Here is a 25873-nt window from a genome sequence, read left to right on the forward strand (position 1 = left end):
GTACCAGGGGGACCGTTTCTGTGTATTAGGCCACAGTAATGGTCCATAATGCTGATGATAAGAGAGTACCTCTGTACCTGGAGCTTAGAGGATGTAAGCAGGGTGCAGGAAGTCCTTGGGGACGATACCCACAGTGCCGTTCAGCTCGCCGACCCACCAGCCGTGAATGTTGTACTCCTGGACCCGAAATGAACAAATAAAGAGCAGTAAGTCTCTGAGGGATCCGAGAAGTAAACGAAGCAGGATCAAGCACCAATTTCACATTTTTATTTGATTTTAATATAAGGGTCATCTCATATTATTAACACAAGAACAACCATTCCAATGATTTGAAATGCAATTATATGTGGCCTGTCCTTTTCAGCAGCAACTAAAATAATAAAATTAAAAATGCTCTTGTATCATATAAACTCAACTCTAGCAAAGGAAATCCAGAAAAGTCAAAATCCCAGCCACTAAACAGTCGTGTAATATTCTAATAGTGACTGTGGCACATTAACCCTGAGGGTCTTCATTCACCGACGGGGAAAACGGTAAACAAGACGATTGAGACAGTGAGCATCGAACATAAAACTGTTTTTTGTAACTGATGAAAAGCCATAACGACTGCCTGCCTGTTCTCCCAGACTAATGATGAATGAAACAAAACTTAATTTTTGTACTGTGATTAAAAGAAACAGAACCAGGATCAGAGTTTGCCATGTGTTGAGTCCAATCAGGTCAATTTCTATTTATTTAGCCTAATGTCATAATTCACAGACCTTTGATTCAGGTGAGGAAAAACTTCCCAAAAAAAAACAACTTTTAAAGAGGATAAAATGGAAGTGTTTATAGAAAACAGAATGCTGTTCACATTAGATTAAATGCACTGTAACTCAGTACAGTGACTGAAAACATAAAACCTCAAAAAGAGAAACAATTGTGTCTGTTTCATGTCACCGGAATTAAAAACCTTCAGGGTTTTTTGGCAGCTGGGAAAAAACAATAATCTGTTGTAGGAAATCAATTTGGATTTTTTATGAGCACGTTAGACATCTTGTAGACCAAATAATGGGGTTAAAAAAAAGAAACAAAAACACATGAAATGTTTAATTAAATAGGAAAGATAGAAAGTGAGACAATATCGCTTCAATTCAAAAAACTTTGATAATATAAATATAACGAAAGAGTCTAATTTCAACACACTAAGCCAAGGTTTTGATATTTACAATTTACATGTGTTATACTTTTTGGAAGTATGAAAATATATACATGGATCAAATTGTGGGCATAATGTGAGATTTTATGTTGCGTTTAATCATCACTGAAAGAATCAAATTAAATCCATGTTAGATCAAATTTATACTCATTTAATTGGCTTTTTGGTTAATACTCAGTTAAATAATCAACATTATACATTAATTGGCAGTGGAAATATCTATATGTCTAGTTGTGGCTTTGCTTGAACTAAAAACTCCAATTTGACTAAAAACTCTCACATCAGACTGAAATAACAAAACCTTTCATCTGATCTTTAAAAGTGTTTCGAACATTTAGGAACTTGAGTCACATCAACCACCTCATGACCATGTGATCACAGCAGTTGGGCTCTAACTAGATCTGTGCTAGATCAATATTTGGCTTGAGACCAGAGGGGCGTTAAAGCCCAGCAGAGGAGCAGAGGAGGCACCAGCCGGCCTTCATTTTCCCCGTCCTGATGGAGCAGAGAGCCTGGCCCCTCATCTCTCCTCTCCTCTCCAGCAGATTGAGAATGGCTGCCTGAACAGTTTGTCTCTGCACTGAAGAGAAGATAAAATGCTCAACTACACACCGACATGTACCAAGTCCGAGCAAACACATGAGAGCAGATACATGCAGAAAAGTTTGGTGTTCTGATGTCTTGCGTTTCAAACTGGAATCACTTCTTGCTCTTATAGGTTCTCGTTTTAAAAACACACACATAACATGACATGACGAACGGCATTTTGTCACTGATCATCTCAACCTGACACCTCTCTCCCTCCAGAGGAATGAGGCCTGCAGCTAATGAGTGGTGTTTGGACAGCAAGGAGGGATGGATCGCTTACAAAGTGATAAACCACGAGACTCAAGTGTTCTAACAGCACAAACAGGTAGCTACAGTAACCAGCCTGTCCATCTAGGCCTCATCGTTCTGACTCTGACTGGGATGCTCCACTACACTTGGCTCTGTGACAGTCTGAGTGACAATTCAGTGTGTGTTTGAGCTCATCACGCAGGGGAAAGTGAAGTCCGAAATGGTGTTTTTATGCTCCCCATAAGACTGCAGAGGGAAAAGCCCGGTTGCGGAAAGCTGGCTCTGGTTCCCAATTGAGAGGAGGTGAACAGAGGAGGAGGAGAGGGGGAGACAGACGGACGGGGGGAGGCATCGGAGAGAGGGAGCGAAACAGTTTTTCTCTCCCTTGGGGGCGTCGCAGCACTATTCCACCAACCATAGTGACAGAGAGTTTTATTTATCTCCGTGGCCCATCTGTGCAGTCGGTCTCAAATTCTCCCTGAGAAAGGTCTTTTGGATTATCAGCGCCGCCATTTTAATACAACTGCTACATCACAGAGTGGGTGCCAATGGCGGTGGAAGTCTGTCAGGCGTGCAGAGTCCATCTTCCTCATACTTGAAATGGGTTCATCCAGAGTACACCTGCTGTAATAGGGACATTCCAAGAGGCGTGGAGAGTAAATTATCCAAATGACAAAAACTATGCTAACTGCTCAATGTCCTCTTCCTTCTGTTTGTTTTCCTCTTTCTTGTCTTTTAGGTTGATTTGTTTTTGTTCGATTTTGTATGTGAAGTTTTGAAATGTTAAGGTTGGGGCAAAGAGCAGGCATATTTCGGCTCATTGTGGCACTGAATAATGGGACAAGTTGTTAAGTATTCGTTCACTCCAAGATGCTCTGGGGTGAGCAAAATCAAACGCACCTGAGTTATGAGAAGTGTCTGGTTTTATCCCATTTACAAGACGTCCCAGGATGCACTGTGTGAGTAAGAGAGGTGACACATATCAGAGCCTGTGTTTACTGCAACCTGGATGCAGATCAAATCAACTCTGTGTGGGAGCAGAGGGAGAAAAAGAGGGGAGGGGGTGGGGGTGGGGGGGCAAACAGCGCCATGTTGTGGCGGCTGCGGCACGTTGACTCGTTAACCTCCCGGTGACTCCTCCGCCGAGAGAGTGGGGAATGAGCGTGGGCGGGGCTGGCGCTGAGAGCAGGTTGCCATGACAACACCTGCAGTGTACCGGCGCGATCGTTTATTTACCACTCAGGGGGCTGGCTAATGGTGGCATTCTGATAGGCCCATCGCTCATGTACCCGACCAGAGGACGGATTGACAACTACCCGAGCCTGAAGCGGGGAGAAGGTGAGTCGAGGTTGGTTGGATGCGGCGAAAGACGACGGGGGTGAGGCAGGTGTCTTGTCACGCAACCGCCATGTACCTGAACACAACACAGCTTTAGAAAAAACACCTTTTTTTCCTTTTAGTAAATTGTAAAATTCTGTAGAGATCCTCACTGCATCTCCTCTTCCTTTCCTTTATCTCAAACACACACCCATGCTCCCAGATGAAACACACACACACACACACACACACACACACACACACACACACACACACACACACACACACACAATCCCAAATGCATACAAACTAGGGGGAGTGCTAATAAGCCTGACACATGAGGCATCTTTCCTCGGCCACCAGCTGACTGAGGCAGGCCTTGGGCGTGATGGAGCGCAGGAAGTCTCTCATTGCCCTGCTGCTGAACCCGCCGCCTGGGTGTTACAATCTTTCCCTCCCTCCCTCCCTCCCTCCCTCCCTCCCTCCAGCCCCCTCCCTCCTTTCCTCCTATTCCTCTCTTTCCATCTCTCCTGTAGCAGCCTTTCCACTTGCATCCTCTCTTGTTTTTTTTGTTTTTTTGCCTTTCTCTTTATCCTCTACATGGACTCATCAGATACACTGCAGCTCTCTGCAGTTCTTCCATCACTGCTCACACTAACAAAGAAACATGAACAGCTTGTGCCAGACAGAAGCCCGTGATCTGTAATCTGCAATCAGGTTAGCGAGCCCTCCTCACCGCTCACACAGGTACACTTCACAAATGACCTGATAATACCTGAAACTGTTGGGGAAATGCTTATTTTTAGAGGAATCTGCTAAGAAAAAAATCTTGTCAAAATCCATTCAGAAATATGGACGATTATTCTGCACAACCAGAGATCGAAATGGCTACTTAGTGTCCATTTTTTCCTAGTGGGCTTTTAATTAAATCAGTGAATTGGCTTCAAATTGGAAACATGACAGAGCATGAGAACGTTTGAAAATATCTCAGGGACGATGAGATTTAATAAAAAGAAAACCTACTTGCTCCTTTCTAATGCACGCCTGGGATTACAGATAGCTCCTTAACTTAATAGCAATTTAAAGTGGATTTGTGTATGCCACTGAGTGTCTGTAATGATGGCTGTTTACGCCGCCCCTCATTTATAATAATTAAGCAGAATGGATTGGGGGTGGGTTGCTCGGACACGGTTCTGGGCTATTGGCTTGGGCTGAATAATGACCTACTGTAGTTGACCGGGGGATGACCGCTGCCTCCTGCATGACCCCAAACCCCAGACTCACCCCCTGCTACTCTGGGTGGTAAATAGGATGTCTTGCCTGTCTATAGCGTCTTGGTGTCTATGGCCACAATAGCAGCTAGGGGTCTTTAAATGGGTGTGTGACAGAGAAAAGGAGAAAGGAGAGGGGGGACAGGGTTCACACAAAAGAATAAAGGCATCCCCCCTCTTTGTCTCTCTTGCTTGACTTTTCCCATCTGATTGTTTGCCCACTTTTCCTTTTCTTCAGCTTCATTCAGTCCGTGTGACCTGTGGGCAGTGGACCAAACTGCCTTGTAAAACTGAGAAGAAGCCTGTTATGACCCTGAATAAAGGCCGTCACAGGTAGTTTAGATAGAATATGAGTGGCCATTTAAACTAAATTTCTTATTTCTTTTTAAAAAACGTTTTATCATAACTTGCATTTTTTGGAAGCTATAAATCACAACAAGTGAGTTTATACGGCTGTAAATCAGCTTTAGGTGTTTGTATAAGGTGTTATTTAATAAGATGAAATTCTGATCCAAACTGCCACAAGGTGTCAGTGGTGTCCATGTTCTCATTCTGTCTAATGAGCAGCTGCAGCTGAACATTTTGGCCAAATGTGAAGTGACGCTCTGCTTTGGGAGACACACCCGATTGGCTGGCACGTCTCCCTCTCTCTGCGTTTTGGTTGGACAACGGATGGAGGAAGAGAGGTGAGAAAGGCAATGGAGAGAAAGAGGGAGAGGTGGCGGCAACGCTTGGCAGAGTTTTAAGGACCCTGGATCGGTTTGTGCCATAAATCTCTTCCCACTCCATCCCGCCGTTCTCCATGAGTGCCTGTGGGAATACAGGAATGTGACAGCTGACCTGTAGAGCCCATGTCTTTTGATTCTGGATACATAAATTAGAGGGCAAGAATGCAGGACAACCTTATGGTTGAGGGTGTGACATGGCTGACAATGTATACAGGCATTACACATGTCAGGAAGAAGTGAAACAATAGCTTTTAGCCACAGTGATGAATTAATCCCATATTGCAACAACACATTGTAAATCCTATAACAAATTACCCTTTGCATGTTACAGGATAAGCTGCAGTTTAGATCCTCCCGATGCAGTGGAAATGTGTGTGAAACATCTCAACAATTTAAATCAACAGAGTGCGATACTGCAAAAAACTTGAGCTTGCCGGTATCTATCATCACACACTAAAATGTCAGTGTACAGCCATAATGCGCATTAGAAAAATGCAAGCCCTCAGAAATGAAATGCCAGAGCAAAAATCACAAGATGTATTTCACGGTGTGTTTCTACCTCATGTATCAGCGCGCTGAGCATCGACATCAGGCTCTGCGGAAAGCAAGTTAGGCAACCAGCAGCGGAGGCACGCTATGAGATTAATTCTCTTGAACTAATGGGATTCATATGAGTTGTGAGGTTTCTAATTTATTTACTTTGTCAGTGATACACAGATGTGCGCGCATGCACAGCAACTCACAAGGGGAAAAAAACACAAATACAGTAAAAATGCCCCCACTTTACAGTAAGTGAGAGATCAATAATGATGGATGAGGGCCTTTTATACAATCGGCATGTTCTCCTCAGTTCACAGCCATATGACACCACGCCTGTGGCTATCCCATTCTGCACTTCAGCAGTCAATCACATCCCAGCTTTAAAAATAACAGTTTGTTAGCACCATTGATTTAGCACTTAGAGCGTGTCCTTATTACCTTGTAATTATGGTCAGTGTTGACATAACAGCACAGACAACCAGGCCTCCCACCCTCTAAGAGAATTTATGGGCCCTGGTTTTATTACGGCCATTTCATGTGTCTGGGTCCCCAGTTAAGCGACAGACTTGAGTTCTAGCCAAGGGCCCGTATTTCACTCATCGAGGTCAGGGTTCTCAGGAATCCCCCCGTAAAACTGAACGCCGACAGGGCCTGTGTGTACACACAGAAGACACAGGGAAGCCCTCCCCAAGGGCTCATTAAAATAAATAGCCGATTACAGGCCATAATCCAAATAATGCTATTCATGAGGGAAATGTGATGCTATTAAGACACAAAATGGGACAGGTGGAGTCGTGTCGTCACACAAAACCAAACATTCGGAAGCCGTCCGGAGATCACCTTTAAATAATTTACAGCCAGAGCCTCACTTTAAATCCATTAGAAGATAGTTAGAATCCTCTCTCACAGTCTGTCACTGTGTTATGACTTCAGCATATAAGCTTGACAAAACAAGAGTAATCTGTGACATTAAGATTGTGAGATACTACAACCGAGTCTTGCCTCCAACCTGGATTTAAGTTTACTTTTAAGGTCTCCGGTAAGGCGGTAATCCGATCCATACAGTGTAAAGTAATACGCCAGGCAGGGCTGAGGCTGTTTGAGGCGGATCCGTAGCACGGAGCCAGGTCCCCTTTGTTTCCCCAAGTGCGCTGCCTTTGTCATCCTTGCGTGAAAAATGGACATGGCTGTTTTGACATTTTCCCCTATCAACCAGCACACACAGACAGAGAAGGCTGGCATCTCATTAATCTGGCACTGCCAAAAGAACTTCAATTAAAAGTCCATCTTGTGTGAAAGGCATATTTCACCTGTGCCACATCTGCTGTTGTAAACTAAAGGCTCGTATTTCTTCAACAACAACTGACACTGTTTGTTTATCCATCTAAAATAAAATTAAAACCTTGACTTCTTTCATTTCTGTGCTTAACCTGCTGCAAAAGGAAAAATACAAATAATTAAAATTCAGTTTCTCTAACTGCTGATCAAAGATGCATTAAATCATGAGGTTGAACACATAATTTCTCCATCTTTACCTTCTAATTACTAACAAGAAAGCTGAATATGCTGTAATTTCTTCCTCCCACTACTCTTCAGATAATTTAACCCAAACACAGAACATGATGATTCAATTTCTAAACCGAGCAATAGCAAAAGCCAGGGAACAAGGCGCTGTACGCAGCAGAGTAAAAGTGCCCAAATTACAAGCCATTGATTTCCAGTAGGGTGGCTTTTCCCTGGTAGATACTCTGCATGTAACTACAAGATGGCCATAAAACACAAGGAAATAGATTGAGAGAAAAGAGCTGAGATGCAGGATGGCTTCACCTGCAGTTTATGTCAAACAGAAAGGAAGAGCTTCGCATGGCTGCCTACTCAATTAACCCCTGTGATAGAGGCTCCATAATGAACAACAGCACCATTACGCAGCGCCCGAATGGTGCTTCACCCTTGTGGCCCGGGAATAGACAATGCCACTGTTGCTGCTTCTCTGCTGTATCGAGATACAAGTGCTCACTAACAGAGGAATTTAGACGTTGGGGATATCAGCATGTCGGGGAAGTAAATGAGGACAAAGTGATTACTGGAGTTGATGTTGTTTAACCCTTAAATAATTACAAATTTTCCACATCTGCATCACATTTGACTCATTTTAAACTACTGTAATTGCTCCTGTAGTTATGTCTACGAGTCGAGGGTGCAGTTAGGAATGGTTCCTGACTGTGAGAAGTGTGTCCAGAAATCACTGAAATCCGAGGGAAGTTTAAATAACCTCTTGGATTGTTGTGGCTGATGGTGATGCTGACCTTGCTGATGATGTAGATGAGATCCCCTCTGTGGAAGCACAGCTCATCTGGCTCGTCGGCCTCGCAATCCCATAAACCCTGGTAGTAGTTAGCGTAATCTGATGACCAAGCTGAGAGGAAATTCAAAGCACAAATTTAAAACAAGACAATGGTGTTTCCTCACGTCTTAGACAAAGAAAGTCGCTGTGAACTATTAAGCTGGAAATTTTCTCATTATTAGCACAAGACTGTAATGAGGTGCTGACCTGGTTTGTTGTTCTTCTCACTGCTCTCATCCATATGATCTGGAAAATCCTCTTCTAAACAAACAACACAACAAAATGATACTTGTGACAGAACATTTATCCATGTCTGACTTCACTTTTAGAAGCAGGAAGCATTTTTTCACTAGATATCAGGGCCCAAACATTTTAATTTCATTATCTGACAGTAAAATAAAAAAGGAAAAAAATCATAATAAGAACAAAACATTACCTCTATGGGACTTTAGTACAAACTATTTCTCAGAAGATTTCTTTTGTCTCACAAATGTTCAGTACAAAATAAGCAAAAATAAATAAAAAAGGATTGTCAGGCAATCTCTGATGTATCTCCACGTGACACAAGAAGTTTATTTTTCTTTCACCAGACTGAACTCCTCGATGAGGATCAATTTGTTCAAATGTATCAGAGACCCAGATGGGAAAAGTTGAAGAAAAAGAGGCTGTCTTTAAGGCATGCGGAGGCGGACGTGTCATCGACTGTGGGGCGTGGCACCCGGTGGTCTGAGAGGTGACACAGTGATATGCCTGCCCTCTGTCTCCCACATCCATCCTTAACACCAGCAGGCTGACAGCAACCCAGCAACACTATCCACCTTCCAGCACAAACCTGCGCCTCTGCTTCCAGGAAGAGCAGGAAGGACGACACACACACACACACACACACACACCCTAATACACACATACTGTATATCCACCACATGCATATTTGTGATCATATGTACAGTTTGTGTCTGGATGCACAAAGTTTCGTGTGTCTATATGTGAGGGAGGTCTTTGTCTGTCTCTCACACACACAGTGACTGGCAGTTTCAGGTTGTTGCACATTTCAAGAACAAAATTACTCATAATTTCTATAAGATTCAAAAGGAAATTATGCATAATTATAGATTTTCTTAAAAAATAAAAAAAAAATAAAAGAGAGATTTTAATTTTGTTTACAAAGGGTCCAAACATTTGTTCAGCACTCTTCATGTGCTGTAGAGAAGAGCATCCTTCAGTCGAGAGGCCACCGCCATGGGCCAACGGTTTCTATATCAAAGTGATTTAATTTTCCAGTCAATAAAATCAGTCATCAGCACAAGAGCCAATACCACCAACGCTGCATTCTGCCTGCAACTGAGCCGTGTTTGGAGAATTTTGCTCCGACAAAACTGAGGGAACTCGTCACCTAGAAAATCATGCTTCACTTCTACTCTTCATTTCTTCACTTGTTCGGCTGTTGCACTGCAAAATATGCAATATGCAATATTTTCCAGATGTTTGATGTTAATAATTTTAGGAAGATAAACTTAAATTTGTGTAGCAACTCCTGCAAAGTTATCTATTCATGTGAGCAATAAATGAAGGAAAAGTGTAAAAAATTAACAGAATACAGTCACTGCAAAGATTACTAACAGTAATATCTGTGTATGTTGAGAAGGGAACATTCTTAAATACAAACATATGGAGCTTTCCGATCAATGAAAGTAACAACAAAAATCTAATAATTTAACAGTATCTATTCACTGTGCAGAGGCTGGAAGTGAGCAAAGAGAGGTGCAGAATGATTGATAAGTGAAGGGGTGAGAAAGTGAACGAAAGAGCCCGTCATTCGATATGCCATCTGTGGTCAGGGTCTGTACCTCTTCCCAGATGGCTTTGAACGCTGGCGTGACAGTCTGAAGACTGATTTCCCTCTCACCAGTGATTTTGGCAAAGGTAATGTACTCACTGAGTGAAACAGAATCTTGATGTATCTTATTTAATAGAAAGAGTGATGGACGACGGCCCTGAGAAGATCGGATCACCCCTTTTGTCCTTCTTGGGATCTTGTAGCCACCCTGACACATGGGACCGTCTACCCCTCAGTGCAGACTCACACACACTCTTCCTCTCAACGCTCTCAATCAAACTCTAATTTCTATTAAAGATGTGACATTAAGAGCTCCAGGACTATTTTAAGCCCTGAGAGATGCAGTCTTTACTTCCTTTCAACTAAATTGCTGTTGCTAGGCAATTTTAGCCAAAACTCTGCTTAGTGGATTGAATTGTGGGCTATTTGTTGCCTGGCAACATTAGCTAATTGGACGTTCTATGACAGAGCATTCAGAAGGACCCAGCTCTCGCTGATTTCAACAACATAACTGTTTCTCAACAGATAGCTCGTAGTGAGAAAAGCACAGAAACCAGAGGAAGCAGTGTGAAGAGAATCTTCCCCTTCCTGCCCTGTGTGGCTCTGCAGCAGACACCCCGGCCCTGACAGGCTTATTAGTGTTGCTTGATTTAAAATGACTGATCAGTCTGGGTGTTGTGGTGATAGGGAGGCACCTGGGAACAGAAATTTCACAGCCAGGGAAGATCATCACAAATATTTCTTGTTGCAAAAATCCCTACGGGTTTGAGTGTGTGTAAGGTAGAGTGTCTGTGTCTGACTGAGTATCATGAGGGTTTGTGTGTGCAGCACCTTCCTGTCATTTCATCTGTGTGTGGGCAGCTGCTGGTGCATCTATGCATGTGAGGTAACCAAATACTCATACCTGGCAGCACCTCGTAGATATCCTCATCCTCCTCGTCGACCTCCTCCGACTCCCGTTTGCGGCTCTGAGAGGCCTGGGCGGCACCGGGCCCTGGCGGGGGAGGGCCAGTCACCCCCTCAATGTCATCATAGGTCTCCTCTTCCTCCTCTTCATCGTCATCGAAAGGAATGAGGCTGGAGCTAAGATCTATCAGGGAAGGAGAGACAACATGATGGGCCACGTTAGCGGCAAGATGGAGCGCAGTGTGGCACAAAAGACACACACATGCATTAAAGGGTAAAGTAAGAGAAATGTTCGAAGGGTCCTGACTGCACAACAGGCTACGACACGTGCCATGTAGTGGCACTAACAAACACTAAAGGCTTCAGGCTTCATTCAGGCTTCACATAATGAGTCTTTTTTATATGATTTACCCATGTGTCCTAGAATTCTTTATAAGGCGATGTCTGACTAACAGTTCAATCCTAAAAATCATGGTCAGTTTGTAATGATATAAAACAGACAAAAGCAGCATGTTCTAACATTTGAAAAGTCAGAAGCAGCAAATGTTTTGCTTTTTTGCTCAATAAATAACTTAAATTATCTGCTTGGTGTCTCCTCTGTGCTCACCAAGTTAAATTTAAGGCTTTTTACACCTTTTTAATACCACTTAGTTTGGAACTTAATGCCTGTTTCACCAGCCAAAATGTGAAAGATATCAGTAAAAAAACAGGACAGACAATACGACCTTGAATTATTTACCAAGTGCATGACTTTCTTTTTTACATTTGTTACATTTCTGTACTTCAGTACTTCCTTGCAGTATATCACAATAATTCCTAATAATATCTTTATTTAATTATCTGGTTAAACAGCAGACAACAGATGGATGAATGGATTAACCAATTACAAAATCAATCATTCAAGATCCCCATATGAATTTTACATAAGGTTATAGGTCTGGGACAATAGTTTGGGAATTTTCCAGCCAGTTTTTGCGAAAATCACATAAAAAAGTCTTTTTTCACTAATGTTGCTGCCATTTTCTGTCAATCCACTAATCCATAAACCTTTTTTAGTACAAGTTCTGTATCCAACTCTTTACTCCTCACACATTTTCTCCATCTTTTCGCTATATCTTCTGTGTATCACTAAACTCCTAGTGATTAAGACTCATGCTATATAATCACATCTTTTATTTCAATGCCTCACTAGCTCCTTCTTTTCCTTATCTGTATCTCTGCTGTCACTATCAAATAAAGAAAAAAATCAAAAAATCTACAAAATAAAAGATGTGAATTGAAGTTCTTAAAAAAGTGACCACAAAAATCGAATTGCACATTGCAAAGCAAATGTTTGAGCCTGGTTGTGAGATAAATTCAGGAGATAAAGAGGTTAAAAAACCATCTGCATGTTCTGGATCAGACTGCATCTCGTAGTAAAACTGGACTGGAAGGAAGTAAGACAAACTGCCGAGTGTCTGTTACTTCCCGCAAATCAGTGGCCCGGCCCAAGCCCATTTTAGAGTAGACGAGGCACGACTGCTCGCTCAGATGGAGGAGCCGTCTCATTGCAGGCGACTGGCCACTGCAACACAGGGTATCAGGTCCTCTGCCGTACACCAGCGGCCAAGCAGAAATCAATGTCACTGGAGGATAACCAGAACATCTACCAATCAATTTCCTGTAAGTTGGAATTCGGTAGGAGGGTTAGGGGAGGAGTGGTTGAGGGGGTGGAGGAGAGCTAGAGCTACACGATGGTGCACATGACATGGTGGGTGACATGTCGAATGAGGAGATTCAGGACTCGCATGTTCGGCCGTGCAGCTAGTGATGGATTGGGTGGTTTTCGTTTGAGTCAGAGATGATAAAGGGCTCCCTTTCATTTCTGACCTTTCTACCCCCTCAAAAACATGAGCAAACTTTGGTAGAAAAAAGAAGGTTTATACTGCTTTAACTGTATTTTCCAATTAACCTATGTGACTTTTAAAAAGTCAATTCAAGTCAATTTTATTTATATGGTCAAAAATGAATTTATCTCAACATCATAAACATCCTCTATCTTTAAACCCTTGTTTCAAATACAGACACAAATAAAGAAAGAAACCTCAGGGGAAGCAACAAAAATCCACACATGCAAAAGGTACCACAGACAGCACTGAGAGATGCAGGCTTACCTCTAAGTACAAAATTGATTTGGTCCACCCATTCTCTGGCCTCTTGAGGGCTGCTGGCAGTGAACTGGAGGGACAGAGTCGCAATAATCCTGCAATTATCATCACATCTCAGGCTGCATTTATACGGAAATAAAAGACCTTATTTTTCTTCTTTGGGGCACAGACCAAATCCCTTTCTAGCTGGCTAAGAAAAAGACAAATAGGAAATTTACCTTTTAAGATACAGATTAAATTATAAGATTAAAATAATCAGCTTTTAAAATATCTAATCAAGACATATATATTTGTAGTGATTGGGAAAAAAAACTCAATTAACTCAATTAATCATTTGGTCGACCAAAACATAGAAAATGGTTGAGGTCTGCAAACATCTTGTTTTGTCCAAATTAAAAAAATTAGGTTTGCTGTTACAGAGGACTCACATAAACCAGTAAAATAAAGGTCGGAATATGTGAGGTTTAATCCAAAAACCAATTAATCATCTGTCAAAACAGTTGCCAGTTCATTTTTCTGTTAATCAACTAATGGATTAATAATTTCAGATCTAATCACATAACCTTTACACTTTTGATAAAGAGACATTAAATTCGTTTTTTTAAAGAATTGTGACCAAGATATGTTTGAGAGGGACATTTTATAGTAGAATAAACTTGTGTCTCTTGTGGACCAACTATGTGGAGACACTGTTTCTTAATTAAATCAAACATCCAGTACCTTTGGCATTTACTGCAATTTCTTGTTACTTATTGGGTTCTAATTTAGAGATTTCCACTACAGAAGAAAAGGGGGCTCATTTTAAGTAAGGTAATAATATCTATCAAACTATCTTCCTTTACTTGAATTCCCCAATTCATACTTTTATTTACATTAATCTGTGCAGGTTTGTTGTGGTGGTAATACAGACCTGGAATGAGCGCCGTCCATGTGCAATGAGCTCAAAACAGCAATTTTTCTTGGTGTCTTTTCTCAGGTTGGGAACCAGCTGTGCACTGTAGTAGTTTATATAAAAGGAACCCTTTTGCTGTTTATCTGTGGGGAGGAGTACACACGGGAGGTTGTTATCTGATTTAGTTTAAGTATGTGTAATGTTTCTGCACACTGACATATCAAACAAACCTTTTTCACTCCCAAAGTAGTAGAATATTGAGTTATTCAGGACACACCATCTCTTCTGCCACTCAGAGCCAAAGAAGCTGTGGTCTAAATAAATAAACGAAAATAGATAAAAATGGAAAATTACGCATATACAGGCAGCTATTTTTATAAGAAAAATTTGTACACATATTTTCAAGTGACAGGTAATATCAGTACTTCACTGTGCTTGTGAGAATTTTGCTGAAGCCACTAATATGTTTTTATTCAATAAATCTCTAGCACCACTTCAAGTGACTAAATACCACTACTACTACTACTACTATTATATAATATTACTTCATCCAGGACTGGTATCTATATGCTGATATACCTTTACGTTTCTTCTCCAAGTAGCCTTGCTTCAAGATGTTGCTGAGGTCCTGGGCAGCCACAAAGGGGATGTCCCCAAAGTCTGTGAACACAAGTTCATCTGTTAGTCTATAAAAAGGTAAAGAAATATTGAAAAATGAAAAACAACAACCAAAACAACTTCCCAGAGCCCGCGGTGACGTCTTCAAATCCAAACACATTTAATTTATACTGATATAAAAGAGAGAAAAACAATAAATCCTCATATTTGAGAAGCTGAAGCCAGAGAAAGTTCAGCATTTTTTTCCCTGATAAATGACTTGCAGGCATCTAATCAATTAATCAAGTAATCATTTCAGCACTAACTCCTAATAAGCTGCATTTAAAATGTTTTTCATTCCCAAGGCAACACACGCACGCACGCGCACACACACACACACACACACACACACACACACACACACACACACACACACACACACACACATAAAGTCTCCAGCCCTGTGGATCAAATACATCCCTGCTAGGCTTTAGGAAAGTGGATCAATACATTTACAGTGCTGCTGAGCACTGCAGTCCATTCATCCGCTCACATTGCACTTTTAATGGGAGCAACCTTCCTGTGGGGATTCAAACAACTCTCTTCAATTTGCAAAGTCAAATTTTAAACATGATAGGACGATGGCACATCTTGAGAGCCTTAAGTTAATTAGTGCAGTTGTTGGAAAGCGATGCACAATGCACTTCAGACAGTATTAAGCCTCCTGTGCCATTCAGAAGTTTTAGGATGACTTTGCTTGCCTTTTCATCTTCATGGCGCAGTTCGAATCTAACTAGGGATGTTTATATGAACTGCGTTTTAACTACTCACAGAGAAGCAGTTTTAACCAGCTGTTCCATGTTGAAAAAGTTCTAACAAGAAATCTACTTCTTTGACCTATTTCCTAGCCTTAAGTCATTAGAGGGGAAATTGTAAAATTGGCCCCAGGTTGACCTCGAGGGCCATCTTCCGCCCTGTGCTTTAACAGGACTACCTGGTTTTACCATGTGTCAAAAACAAAGCTCAGCTTCCTCTGAATTCATTAGTCAACAGGCATTAGTCCTGCAGGAGAAGAAAGCAGGGGGCGAACAGGAACTGCCTTTTTAGCCTGAAACCCAGGAACAATTTAAAGACCATTTACACTAGTCAGTGTGACACCCCATACAGACCACTGATGACAGGGGGAATGCCTGGAGTCCATCCCCCTCAGAGAAGACCTGTTCAACTGCTGGGAAAACCCAAACATGTCAGCCCAAACAGGGTCCTCTGGCTTAAACAAAGAGCATCCCCCAACATTAGAAAAACAGGAATCTCTTTGTCATTCATAAAAACCGGCAACATGAAAAAGCAGCTGCAGTTGAATGCCCAGTCCGACTGTGTCCTGCTCCCTCTCGGTGAAAGTTGTTGTTCTGAGTCTTTTCTCAGTGAGTTCTGTCAGAATAACTTTGATCTACAGAGCAAATAAAGTTGATATTGGCTTTTTGCTTGGCTAACATTCCAGAGATTTAAGTTCACAACAGTCCAGTGTGTGATCCGACAACCCCGCACCGCTTCAGCTCGTGGGCCTGACGGATGAGCGGGTCATTCCAGAGCAGAGCCCCAGACACCTCACAGCACTAACACGCTCACATATCATCAGCCTGCCTTTGTGGATGGACTGAGCGGTGACACTATAAATACAGAGGTGCTAAGGACTGTTTTGTCAAAGAGAACCTGATTCAGTACATCATAACAAACAGCGGTCATTATGCTCCTCCACCTCATCTATCCGCCGGCAGTCCGTCCATTTTTTTCCTGGGCCTGCTTCCCTGTTGCGGCCCACTTCTAATCCCCTCATCTGTCTGCTTCCCTCGCTCTTCATTTATCTCAAAGGTTGAGCCCGGCTAATAGACGAGGAGGTACAAGATCAACACGGGATCACTCTGATCTGCTTGAGTCAATAAACATTACACATTCATGCGTGCTTAACACTTTAACACCCAGTGACCTGACCTCACTTGACTGTCCTTCTTTGTATGAACCCTCGAACACGAGTACGACAGAGTGAGTGCAAACACGGACTTTAGTGAAAATGGGAACATGTACACAATAGTTCTAGTTTCTTCCACAGGGTCGCAGCAAAACCTAAAATCACCAGGCTGCTTACTGCTGCTTGCTCCCACCCTAAATAGAAGTAGATCCTGATTGGTCCTGAGTTAACAATGTCTCCTTTAATGAAAATTACACACTAACACCTCTTTGGGACCAGTGCAATTTTAAGTGGATATTCAGGGGTAATGTTATTTGAAAAAGCCTCATTCAGAGCGTTAAAAAAGCCCAACAACCATCATGGTGTTTGAGTTTTGAGTTTGAGTACAGGCACAGAGAGACACATTAATGCATCTAATTAAGGCCTCATCAAAATCGCAGACAGACGGCACTCCTTCATAAAAATCATAAATTGCTGTATCAATTATTCAGGGCAATGCCATGACTTCATTTTCATCCCTTTTGCGTTTTAATTAGCACCATCCACAGCTTTGGTATTGACATTAATTTGATGGCAATTTATTGATATTTCAGCATAACCTATTTAGCTGAGTGCAATTACCAACAAAGAGAAGCAGACAGATGTGATGCCGGAGTCGCATCACGTGTTTCGTAAATCAAGGTGAGGAGTCGCGACAGGCCACGCTAACTGAATCTAACGGCCCTCAGTGGTCATCAGCAAGAAAAAAGATTTGAGTCACTCCATTTCCAAATGGAAGGAGATAATCAATAGAAATTGACCAGAGATATGTGTTTAATTGATCCTTGCAAAAGAACATTTCCATAAGCGAGCTGACCTGTGTGCTGATAAGTGCCATGTTCTGTTGCGTTCCTGAACTTGTTTTAAACTCGGGGTGGGGTGGGGGGAGATACACAACAATGCATCTGAGCTGCCAGCGGTTTGCCACAGCCACAATCTCTCATTTGGTTATTCACACTCTCTCAGCATGGTGTTATGAGCTCAGCAGTTGATCCTGCAAGAAAAGGCTGATTTATGTTAGCATGACCAGAGGGAGTTAATGTATTCTCTCATTAAAATCCACTTTAGTTAGGCTGAAAGTCAATCAAAGGCTGGATAGAAAGTGAATCAAAATGAAGGGAAATGGTTGGGTGGGAGGACTAATATGTTACATTAGATCTAACGGTGGTCATAATGCAACATGGATGTTATGAAAACACAGAAATGCACTGAAGATGTTGACTGCCGCAGAAGATGGAAACGCTGGAGGAAAGCGAGCGAGCGGTCCCTTTATGATCTTTTCTTTGAGACAGTAGGAAGGCAGAGTGGAGCGACAGCACTGGCAGAGTTCAGTCCCAGCAGGGGTCCATGTACTTTTCACAGTCAACGGTCTGAACCACTATTGTATCCCCAGCTATAGAAACAGTTCAGTTTACACCATTACACAGAGAAAGCCTGAGACAAGCAGGGATAAAGCCTTTTATAAAAATCTGACTTGTGGCAAAGCATTTTCCTCCCTCCTTCTTCAGCTTTTTCATGCTTTGAAATTTCTTCCATAAAACATTTTTTACCTGAAATCACGCAGATGTAATGTACTATATATGTCTTAGTAGAAAATGTCTTGCTGTATGTCTTCTAATACAAATGGGATGGGTGAAATGTTTGGAAAGACATTGAAATAAAAAATTAACTGATAATATTTTTGCCTTGCTCTGTCCATCAACATCTATCAAGTCTATTTGAAGTCTGTATGCCATATGTGATGTCTAATACTGGTTGTCTTAAGTGCCTAATCTATTCTGTGTCTTAATGAGAGTGTGTGTGTGTGTGTGTGTGTGTGTGTGTGTGTGTGTGTGTGTGCGTGTCATACATCTCAAGTATTTGCTTGAAAGTCTACATCTGTGGTTCTTTGTGCTACTGTAGATTTGTAATTCTTTTGTGATGTTGAGACTTATATGTTGTGTAGTTATGATTGCTCTGTGTTTGTTTGTTCCATCAAAGCATCATTAGGTCTCTTTTCATTTATGATGATTCAACTACATATGTTGTTTTAGTTTTCTTTAGAGCTGCAAAGATTATTTTCATTATTGATTCATTTATCAGTTATTTTACTCAATGAATCATTTGGTCTATAAAATAAAGTCACAAGTTACTAAAGCCCAAACTGACTGATTCAAACTGCTTGTTGAGTCCAAAACACCAAGAGATTAAACACTACTGTTATGGTAAATAAGAAAAGCAGAAACTCTAGTTTGCTTGTCTTCCTCATTTGTCTTCCTCATTTGTTTGTTTTGATTTTTAACATCAATCTGCCCAAGAGCTGAGTATGAAAATCAACCTTATGGCAAAATCTGACACATTTACATCACACTAATGTTATTTAATGCATGATATCCCTTAGCAACTATAAAATTTGAGATTTTTTCTTTTTAAATCTCTAAGTAAAGAGAAAACAACATACTGTCAGCAAATTACTCTATTTACTTGTATGAACTATGAGGTTAAAAGATAAATAAAAAAATAAAACATCAGTTGACACTATTAATGGTATTAATAAATCTATTTAAGAGCGTGTAGAGGAGGGGACCCCCCCTCCCTCACAGCACAGGTTGGAATCAAAATCGGCAAGTTATCATATGTTTTCTTTCTCCTTTGCTTAGTCCTTGAGCACGGGGGCTTTCACAGTGCCTTTTCGATGCAAGAGGTATTGCATTGAATGCAGCATCAGGGGGCAGGACCTGACCTCCGCGTGAACTCTGCTGATGAGGTGAAACAGAAGGCAGAGAGAGGCTCCCCCGGCCCTGAGGGGGCTAAGGGGAGGAATGCTGCTGATTCTACAGACGAAGCGAGCGAGACCGCAATCCTCTTCAATACTGTCCTTGATTAGGAAAAAGGATTCACTCAGTGCACCTTCACCCACCCGGCGCTCAATCTGCACGCAGGCCAAAGCTAAATTGATACATTTTTCCTCATTACAGTAGGAGGCCCTTGCTGTGCGTCCCTCCAGCAAGGCGGCCGTCAGAAGGGAGGAGAGAGACTGAGAGGCACTGAGGTTAAGGGCAGAATGTCTTCCCTGCCCTCCTCTCCTCCCCCTGATTTGATTAGGACTTCAGTCATCGATACATAAACCGTGTTTAGAACCTCCTAATGCATGTGTTTGAACCAAAGAAAACATGCAGTGCATTATATCAGGCTGCATGATGCCTGCGTCGTTGTCTACTAATGTTTAATGGGACCGGGAATTTATGCAGGAGTGATTAAGGTCTTTTTTTTTTTTTTTTTTATCAGGGATGTCGATCAGGTTAAACAACAAATGTCTGTCTCTGACTTGAGATAAAAGCTTTACTGAGTGAAGCTGTATAAAAGCTTTAACATGTACAGTTTTGTTTTGATTTGGAATCTGGAAAAATCTATGAAATTGCAGCTATATGCCATGCAGAGATATCTAGTGTTTCTCTCTTTTATTGTCTGACTATTGCCTGTTACACTTGATGCAATTTGGAAGGAAAAAGAAATTAATACGCCTCCATAGATGTCAAGTCATTCTAGACTCCGTTTTGTTCTATTCCTACGTTCAACAGCACAGGCCAACCACTGTAAAGACACTAAGGGGCTAAATTTACTATGTGACATCGGCTTCCCCCTGGGCAGCTATAAGCAGCGTCTACAGCGACCCTGAATTTCCCTTTTCTAGATTTACTACCACTATTCAAATGCTTAACTGCAGATACAATGATCCTCTAATCGCTGGGGATGGTATTCAGCTGCTACACTGACAGAGACAAAAAAAAAAAAGAAAAAAAAAAAACAGTAGTACGAATATAAATACCAACAATGGAGGAGTTCGGGCCCACAGGAGAGCCTGCGTATCTGTGATAAAAACCGGATATAACACAGTCAACGACAGAGCCTGGAGGGAAAAACACTCAGAGAAAATCAACACACTCGCCCTCTGAATGTGCAGTTATTGCAACCTTAAAACGCTTCTGTTATTTCCACTAAAATGCTTTAAATATAATTTCAGCAATAATAGTAAATAAATATGTTCGTGTGGACTGTGTCAGTGCTTTCTGAGCAATATCTCAAGCCTATTACCTTTATTTATAATCACTCTTATTTTATAGTCACTGCTGTTACATATTATGCCAATAAACAATTATATGATGCTATCATTCTTTGACTCCTTTCATAAATCACTAGCAAGTCTGTGGGCAACAGGTGTTACAGGAAAATTATTCTGTCAAAGCAAATACAGTCAAATTCCCAGCGAAATCACTGTGGCTTAAATCTGATGCTATGTGTTTTTCTTAAAATGAGAATAATTAATCAAATTGTTTTCAGTGGATCAAAATGTGGATTTTTTAACTTACTGGGACTCATATAATTAAAAACAATGTATTAGTTCCAACTTATAAATCATAAAAAGATTATTATTCATTTGGACAAGTTTTTCCCATTAGTGCTGCCATAAATTTTACTGTGTTTTAAATCTAATTCTTAATATTTGCAGAAGACCTGCACAGCATTACTGTGATATATATATTATATATTTTTTTAGCAGGTTTCCATTTAGTGTTTAATAAACAATTATTGGTAATGACAGAATAATTACATTGGACTTGGCCTTTTCTGAGCAAATTTCAATATGTTGCAATTGTTTTTGTTTGGGGTTTTTTTGCCTGCTTTCTTCTGTTGCTTCAGAAAATATGGCTCATTTTGAAATAGCTGCAATAAAATATTTTTTCCACAACTATGTATTTTTTATACATATGATTATAACTGTTTAACATCCATAAGTAATATAAAAATAATTGTGAAAAAATTATTTTAAATGATTTTCAAACTTTTTTCAGTCTCATCTTTTGTATTCATCTAACAATAAATACAGCAGAAAAACAAGACAAAACAGTGCGTCATTCAGAGGAAAAGGGTAAATCATCCTCTATGACAGTAACTGCCACAGAAGTCATTCAAAACGTATTTTGTAAATTAACTCATAGAAAAAATAATGTAATATTAAAAAAAGCAGGGATGATCATTATTTAACAAATACTTTTTTTCAATATTTTTTAAGTTTTTAAAATTATGTTTAAAATCATGCTTTATCACACAGACACCAAAATTGAACTGAACATTAAATTAAGTGGAAATAGCCAGACCAACAAAATTTAAAAGCAATAATTTAATTATGTTCATTTAAGTCTGACATTTTTTTAAATGTTGTCACTTTAACGGTGATTAGTTGTAGGGAATCTATATTTTGAAGTGCACTGTTAAATTGGCTTCAAGTAATCACAGTTTGCATGCTGCCAAACCAGACAAAGTTTCTAAACAATTAAATATCATCCCAATCTACTCCATTCTTTGAGATAAACTAACTTACAGCCCAGGCCAGTATAAATCAACGGTAAAAATTTCCATTGTAGATAAGCAATCCTCAAACAGCATATAAGGCCACAACAGCCCTGTCCCACTTGGCACACACACGGTGATGACTTGTCCCAGCCGTGCAGAGATCCCGGTGTAAAGAAGGATGCATCCTCAACATCCCTGAATAACTCCACAAGGGCATGTTAATGACTTTAAAGTGCTACATTACAGCAACAATTAAACAGAGGGATCCCAGAGGCATTGGGAGCCGTCGTGTCACTGTCTGTTTACAGGCCAACACATCTCTCCCATCTCCATTTATTTCCCTAAGAAATCAGCAGGGCCACCTGGGCTTGGCATTGAAACTTCATTCATCTCCAGAAATGGATTCCAGTGGAGGGCAAAATCAAATTCTCATTTGCAAGGCAGGGGGAGAAAGAGAGAGAGTGAATGCAGGAGGTACCTGGGAACGCTAACCTCTGGGTGAACCCGCCGCATCTGATAGTTTTGCTATTTGTCTGTGACATTGACAGCTCTGGGGGAGATTAGGAGCCACCCTGCCCCGGCTTCCCACTTTGCATTCTGCCTATGTGCCTCTTTACAGATGGACTGCTGCACATTTACCTTCGCCTGTTTTCCCTGGGTTTCAACATGACGCTACACCAGAGGCAACAGAGGGATGTAATTATATGCAATGCAACAATAAAACAAAGCAAACGAGAGGAGAGCTGCATCAGAGGGCTTACGAACCAGGAGGATGCAAAAACTACACAGTGTGGTTTTTGGTGGGGGTGAAACCAGAGATGAGAGTGATGGATGCCCTTCGGTTAAATACGTCCAAATCCCCCCTTCAAGCCGCTCTCTTCTTGCCAGGCAGTGTGAGTGAGTGTGTGAGAGAGAGTGTACAAGATTAATAGTGTAAACAGCGAGGGAAAGGGGGAGAGAAAGGCACCCGAGAAAGAGAGAGAGGGAGAGGGAGAGAGACAGAGAGAGAGAGAGAGAGAAAGAGGAAGAGAAAGAAAAGACTATCAGCATCTGCAGCAGCACAGTAGCCCTAGGGGAATAGTGTGAACTTTTGAACCCTGATGGCGAGCAGTCGCAGCGATGCACAGAGCCTGCTCCTGCCTCGTAATGTGAGTGTGTGTGTCTTTCTAGAAAAGCACACAGGCAGCAACTGAGGGAGGAGAGGAAAGGAGAGCGAAGGAGAATGAGGAGGAGTGGAGGTCATTAACATATTCCTCGCTTCCTTGCAAACGAGCAGCCGCTATCCAAATGTCATGAAATCCATACACCGATGAATGCGGTGAAAAATTAATCTCCAGGCAGATATTCTGACGGATAGATACAGTAGATGGCTATCAGCGGGTCCGAAGAAACTTCATGACGGATGGGTGTTGTGTGACAGGAAGGCCAATCATTCACACAACTCTGGACGGAGTGCAGAGAGGTCACAGGTTGGCCAGGCAAGAGGCCAAAGGTCAAAAGTTCAGTAAGTGGGGAGACGGCATGATCACAAGCCAACAAACCTGCAAGGAGGTCATCAGTGCAGACCCCAGAATACTGTCCAGGTGCTGCGTTTAAAAGAAGAAAAACTGGCATAAACGCCATGATGAAATTCATTCAGCGATGTTCCAACATTTTTGTCTGTGTCTCTCGTTCATTTAAAGTCTTTTTCCACAAGTTAATTTGACTTCAAACACAGTCAAGGGCCAGTTGGCACCTAAAACATCGCTGATTTACCCCCTAATGGGGCATCAATCCGTCAGCTGGCATCGCTTTTTTCTATTTCACCAGCCAACAGACCCGGGCATGCACCTTCAAAAACACTTCATTTTATATAGCTTTATCAAGCTTCAGCCAAAATGACAAGAATTTTGATTTAATATTCTATTTACCAGCGTCGTGTAATAATGTTGTTACTGTGCATTGGCTCCTCATATTCAAATGAGGAATAGGCAACAGCGAGACATAACTTCAAATTGGTTATCCTACTGCATTCTATTGCCAGTAATTGGTTGAGGAAATTGGACCGGCGCAGTAATCACTGACAGGAGTCACATTCCTGAATTCTTTAAAAAGGCCAAGACAACAAAGAGAGCTGAAAATATTAGTCACCTAAACCATCAATTTCATTTTTCAAGCAAAAATTACAAGAAATCCTTAAGCTTTCTAAATTTCAAGAATATGCGGCTTTTCTTTGTGTAATTGGAAAGTAAATTATATTGCTATTATTATTATTACCATAATTAACACACTTCATGTGGCATAATATAATAACACCAAACACAAGGGAGAAAATAACATGCACATGGAATCTAAGTTTTAGAGCCGACATCCACACCTGAGCAAATACAGCCTATATGGTACATCATCACAGAATCATTACAATCACAGGATCGTAGGAAGAGGGAGATGTTTCAGAAGCGCCATCTTTTTTTTTCCTTTTTTTTTTCTTTTTGCACGCCTCCTGAAACAAAGCTCTTTCTGCAGCACTCTGTCATCGCTGCAGCTTCCCAGCAAACAACCCCGAGCGCCCAGCGGTGCTCCCCAATCAAAGAAAAACAAACAGGCCATTTCGACTTCGTAAACTTGACCTGTGAACAGCGTGACAGGACTAAAAGCCCCACATCTCCGGCTGTCTCCTGGGGTCTACTTGTGTGTGTCTGTGCGTGTGTGTGTGTGAGTGAAAGAGATTTTGTACGCCAGAGGGAGAAGTTTTTCTTGTGCATGTATTTGTATGCAAAATGTACTGGAATGGCCAAGAGTGTGTGTGACGGTGGGTGTGAAAATGTGTGTGAGCACCAAATAGCACAGAGATGGAGAGAGAGACAGAGAGGGAGAGAGAGGTGGAGGTTGCTAAAGGGAGCAGACGAGGCTGGGGTGAGGCTGCAGGCGCGGTCAGGTCACCGGTGCGGTCGGCGGGTGAAACTCAGTTCACATTACCATGCAGACACCCGGGCTAACAATGGAGGCTCCATCTGTTCCTGTCAGCTATTACAAATCTGGTGTCACCCAGTCCGCTGAAGACAACAGGCCACCGCATCTAATCAAACGGCAGAGGCTCCTCCTGCGTGTAAAAGCAGCCATCGACTTCACACTCACTCACTCTCTGGTTAGGGAACAGAGAGCAGCAAAGGCAGGCAGTCGATTACCACGGATAATACATTCTCCGAGTCACAAAGTCTCTATTGTGTACAGTAGGCTCAAATAAAATGATACAATTAAACTCAAGAGAAAAAACTCAATTTTCTATCTTCTCCTTACAGCCAAACGTTCTTCTCTAAATCACAAAATCATAATTTATTTTCACAACAAAAGGTTATCTGCTGATTTTTGCATTAAAAGGAATAAAAGAAAATTTAAATCGTCACCACGGATGATTCTTCCTCTTAAAAAGACACTGATTTCATTAAGCGGTCACGCCATTATTTTCCACAAACACTCCCTCTTCCCTTGAAACAGACCGCCCAGCAGAAAAGTGTGAGCCATTTCTTTCAACTGGCAATGAACAGAGAATGAACTATGAACTCCACATGCCCTTTTAGTGAGGACACAGGCCATTCACTACGCTAACACGGCTGCAGTCCCCCAGCAATAAAAAGACACAGCGCTGCGAGGTGTACTTTCCTCCAACAGAATCAAATCTGAGGATTATTCATCCAACAAAAAAAATGTGTATTTTTTAAGTGTAGTTATTTAGTGTCAAGAGGCACCAGTTGGTGATAATAAAAGAAAAATGCAAATGAAAGAGAAAGAAGATTCTCGTGGTGCTGCATAATTGGTATTTTTCACATTTAACATCGACAATGGTGTGACACCATGTTCGAGCTTTAACAACTATCGTGTTCCACAGTAACAGACAGCGTAGTTTGTAGTTGGGCCCGTTACCATTATAGCCTTAA

The 25873-nt window shown here is 41.4% G+C and overlaps 1 protein-coding gene across 1 annotated transcript in view; it reads right to left on the bottom strand.

Annotated features, from left to right (window-relative positions):
* Positions 1-25873, bottom strand: part of skap1 (src kinase associated phosphoprotein 1) — a 31698-nt gene that overhangs the window by 1560 nt on the left and 4265 nt on the right. The window contains exons 5-12 of the mRNA XM_056366042.1: positions 14597-14677; positions 14248-14331; positions 14036-14160; positions 13132-13195; positions 10977-11162; positions 8443-8496; positions 8198-8307; positions 78-177 (exon numbers count right to left, since the gene is read on the bottom strand). Of these exons, the coding sequence (XP_056222017.1) occupies positions 85-177; positions 8198-8307; positions 8443-8496; positions 10977-11162; positions 13132-13195; positions 14036-14160; positions 14248-14331; positions 14597-14677 (797 nt within the window). The 3' untranslated portion in view covers positions 78-84. The remainder of the gene's footprint in view (positions 1-77; positions 178-8197; positions 8308-8442; positions 8497-10976; positions 11163-13131; positions 13196-14035; positions 14161-14247; positions 14332-14596; positions 14678-25873) is intronic.

The sequence above is a fragment of the Seriola aureovittata genome, chromosome 21 (assembly GCF_021018895.1).
Source record: "Seriola aureovittata isolate HTS-2021-v1 ecotype China chromosome 21, ASM2101889v1, whole genome shotgun sequence".
Taxonomy (NCBI): Eukaryota; Metazoa; Chordata; class Actinopteri; order Carangiformes; family Carangidae; genus Seriola; species Seriola aureovittata.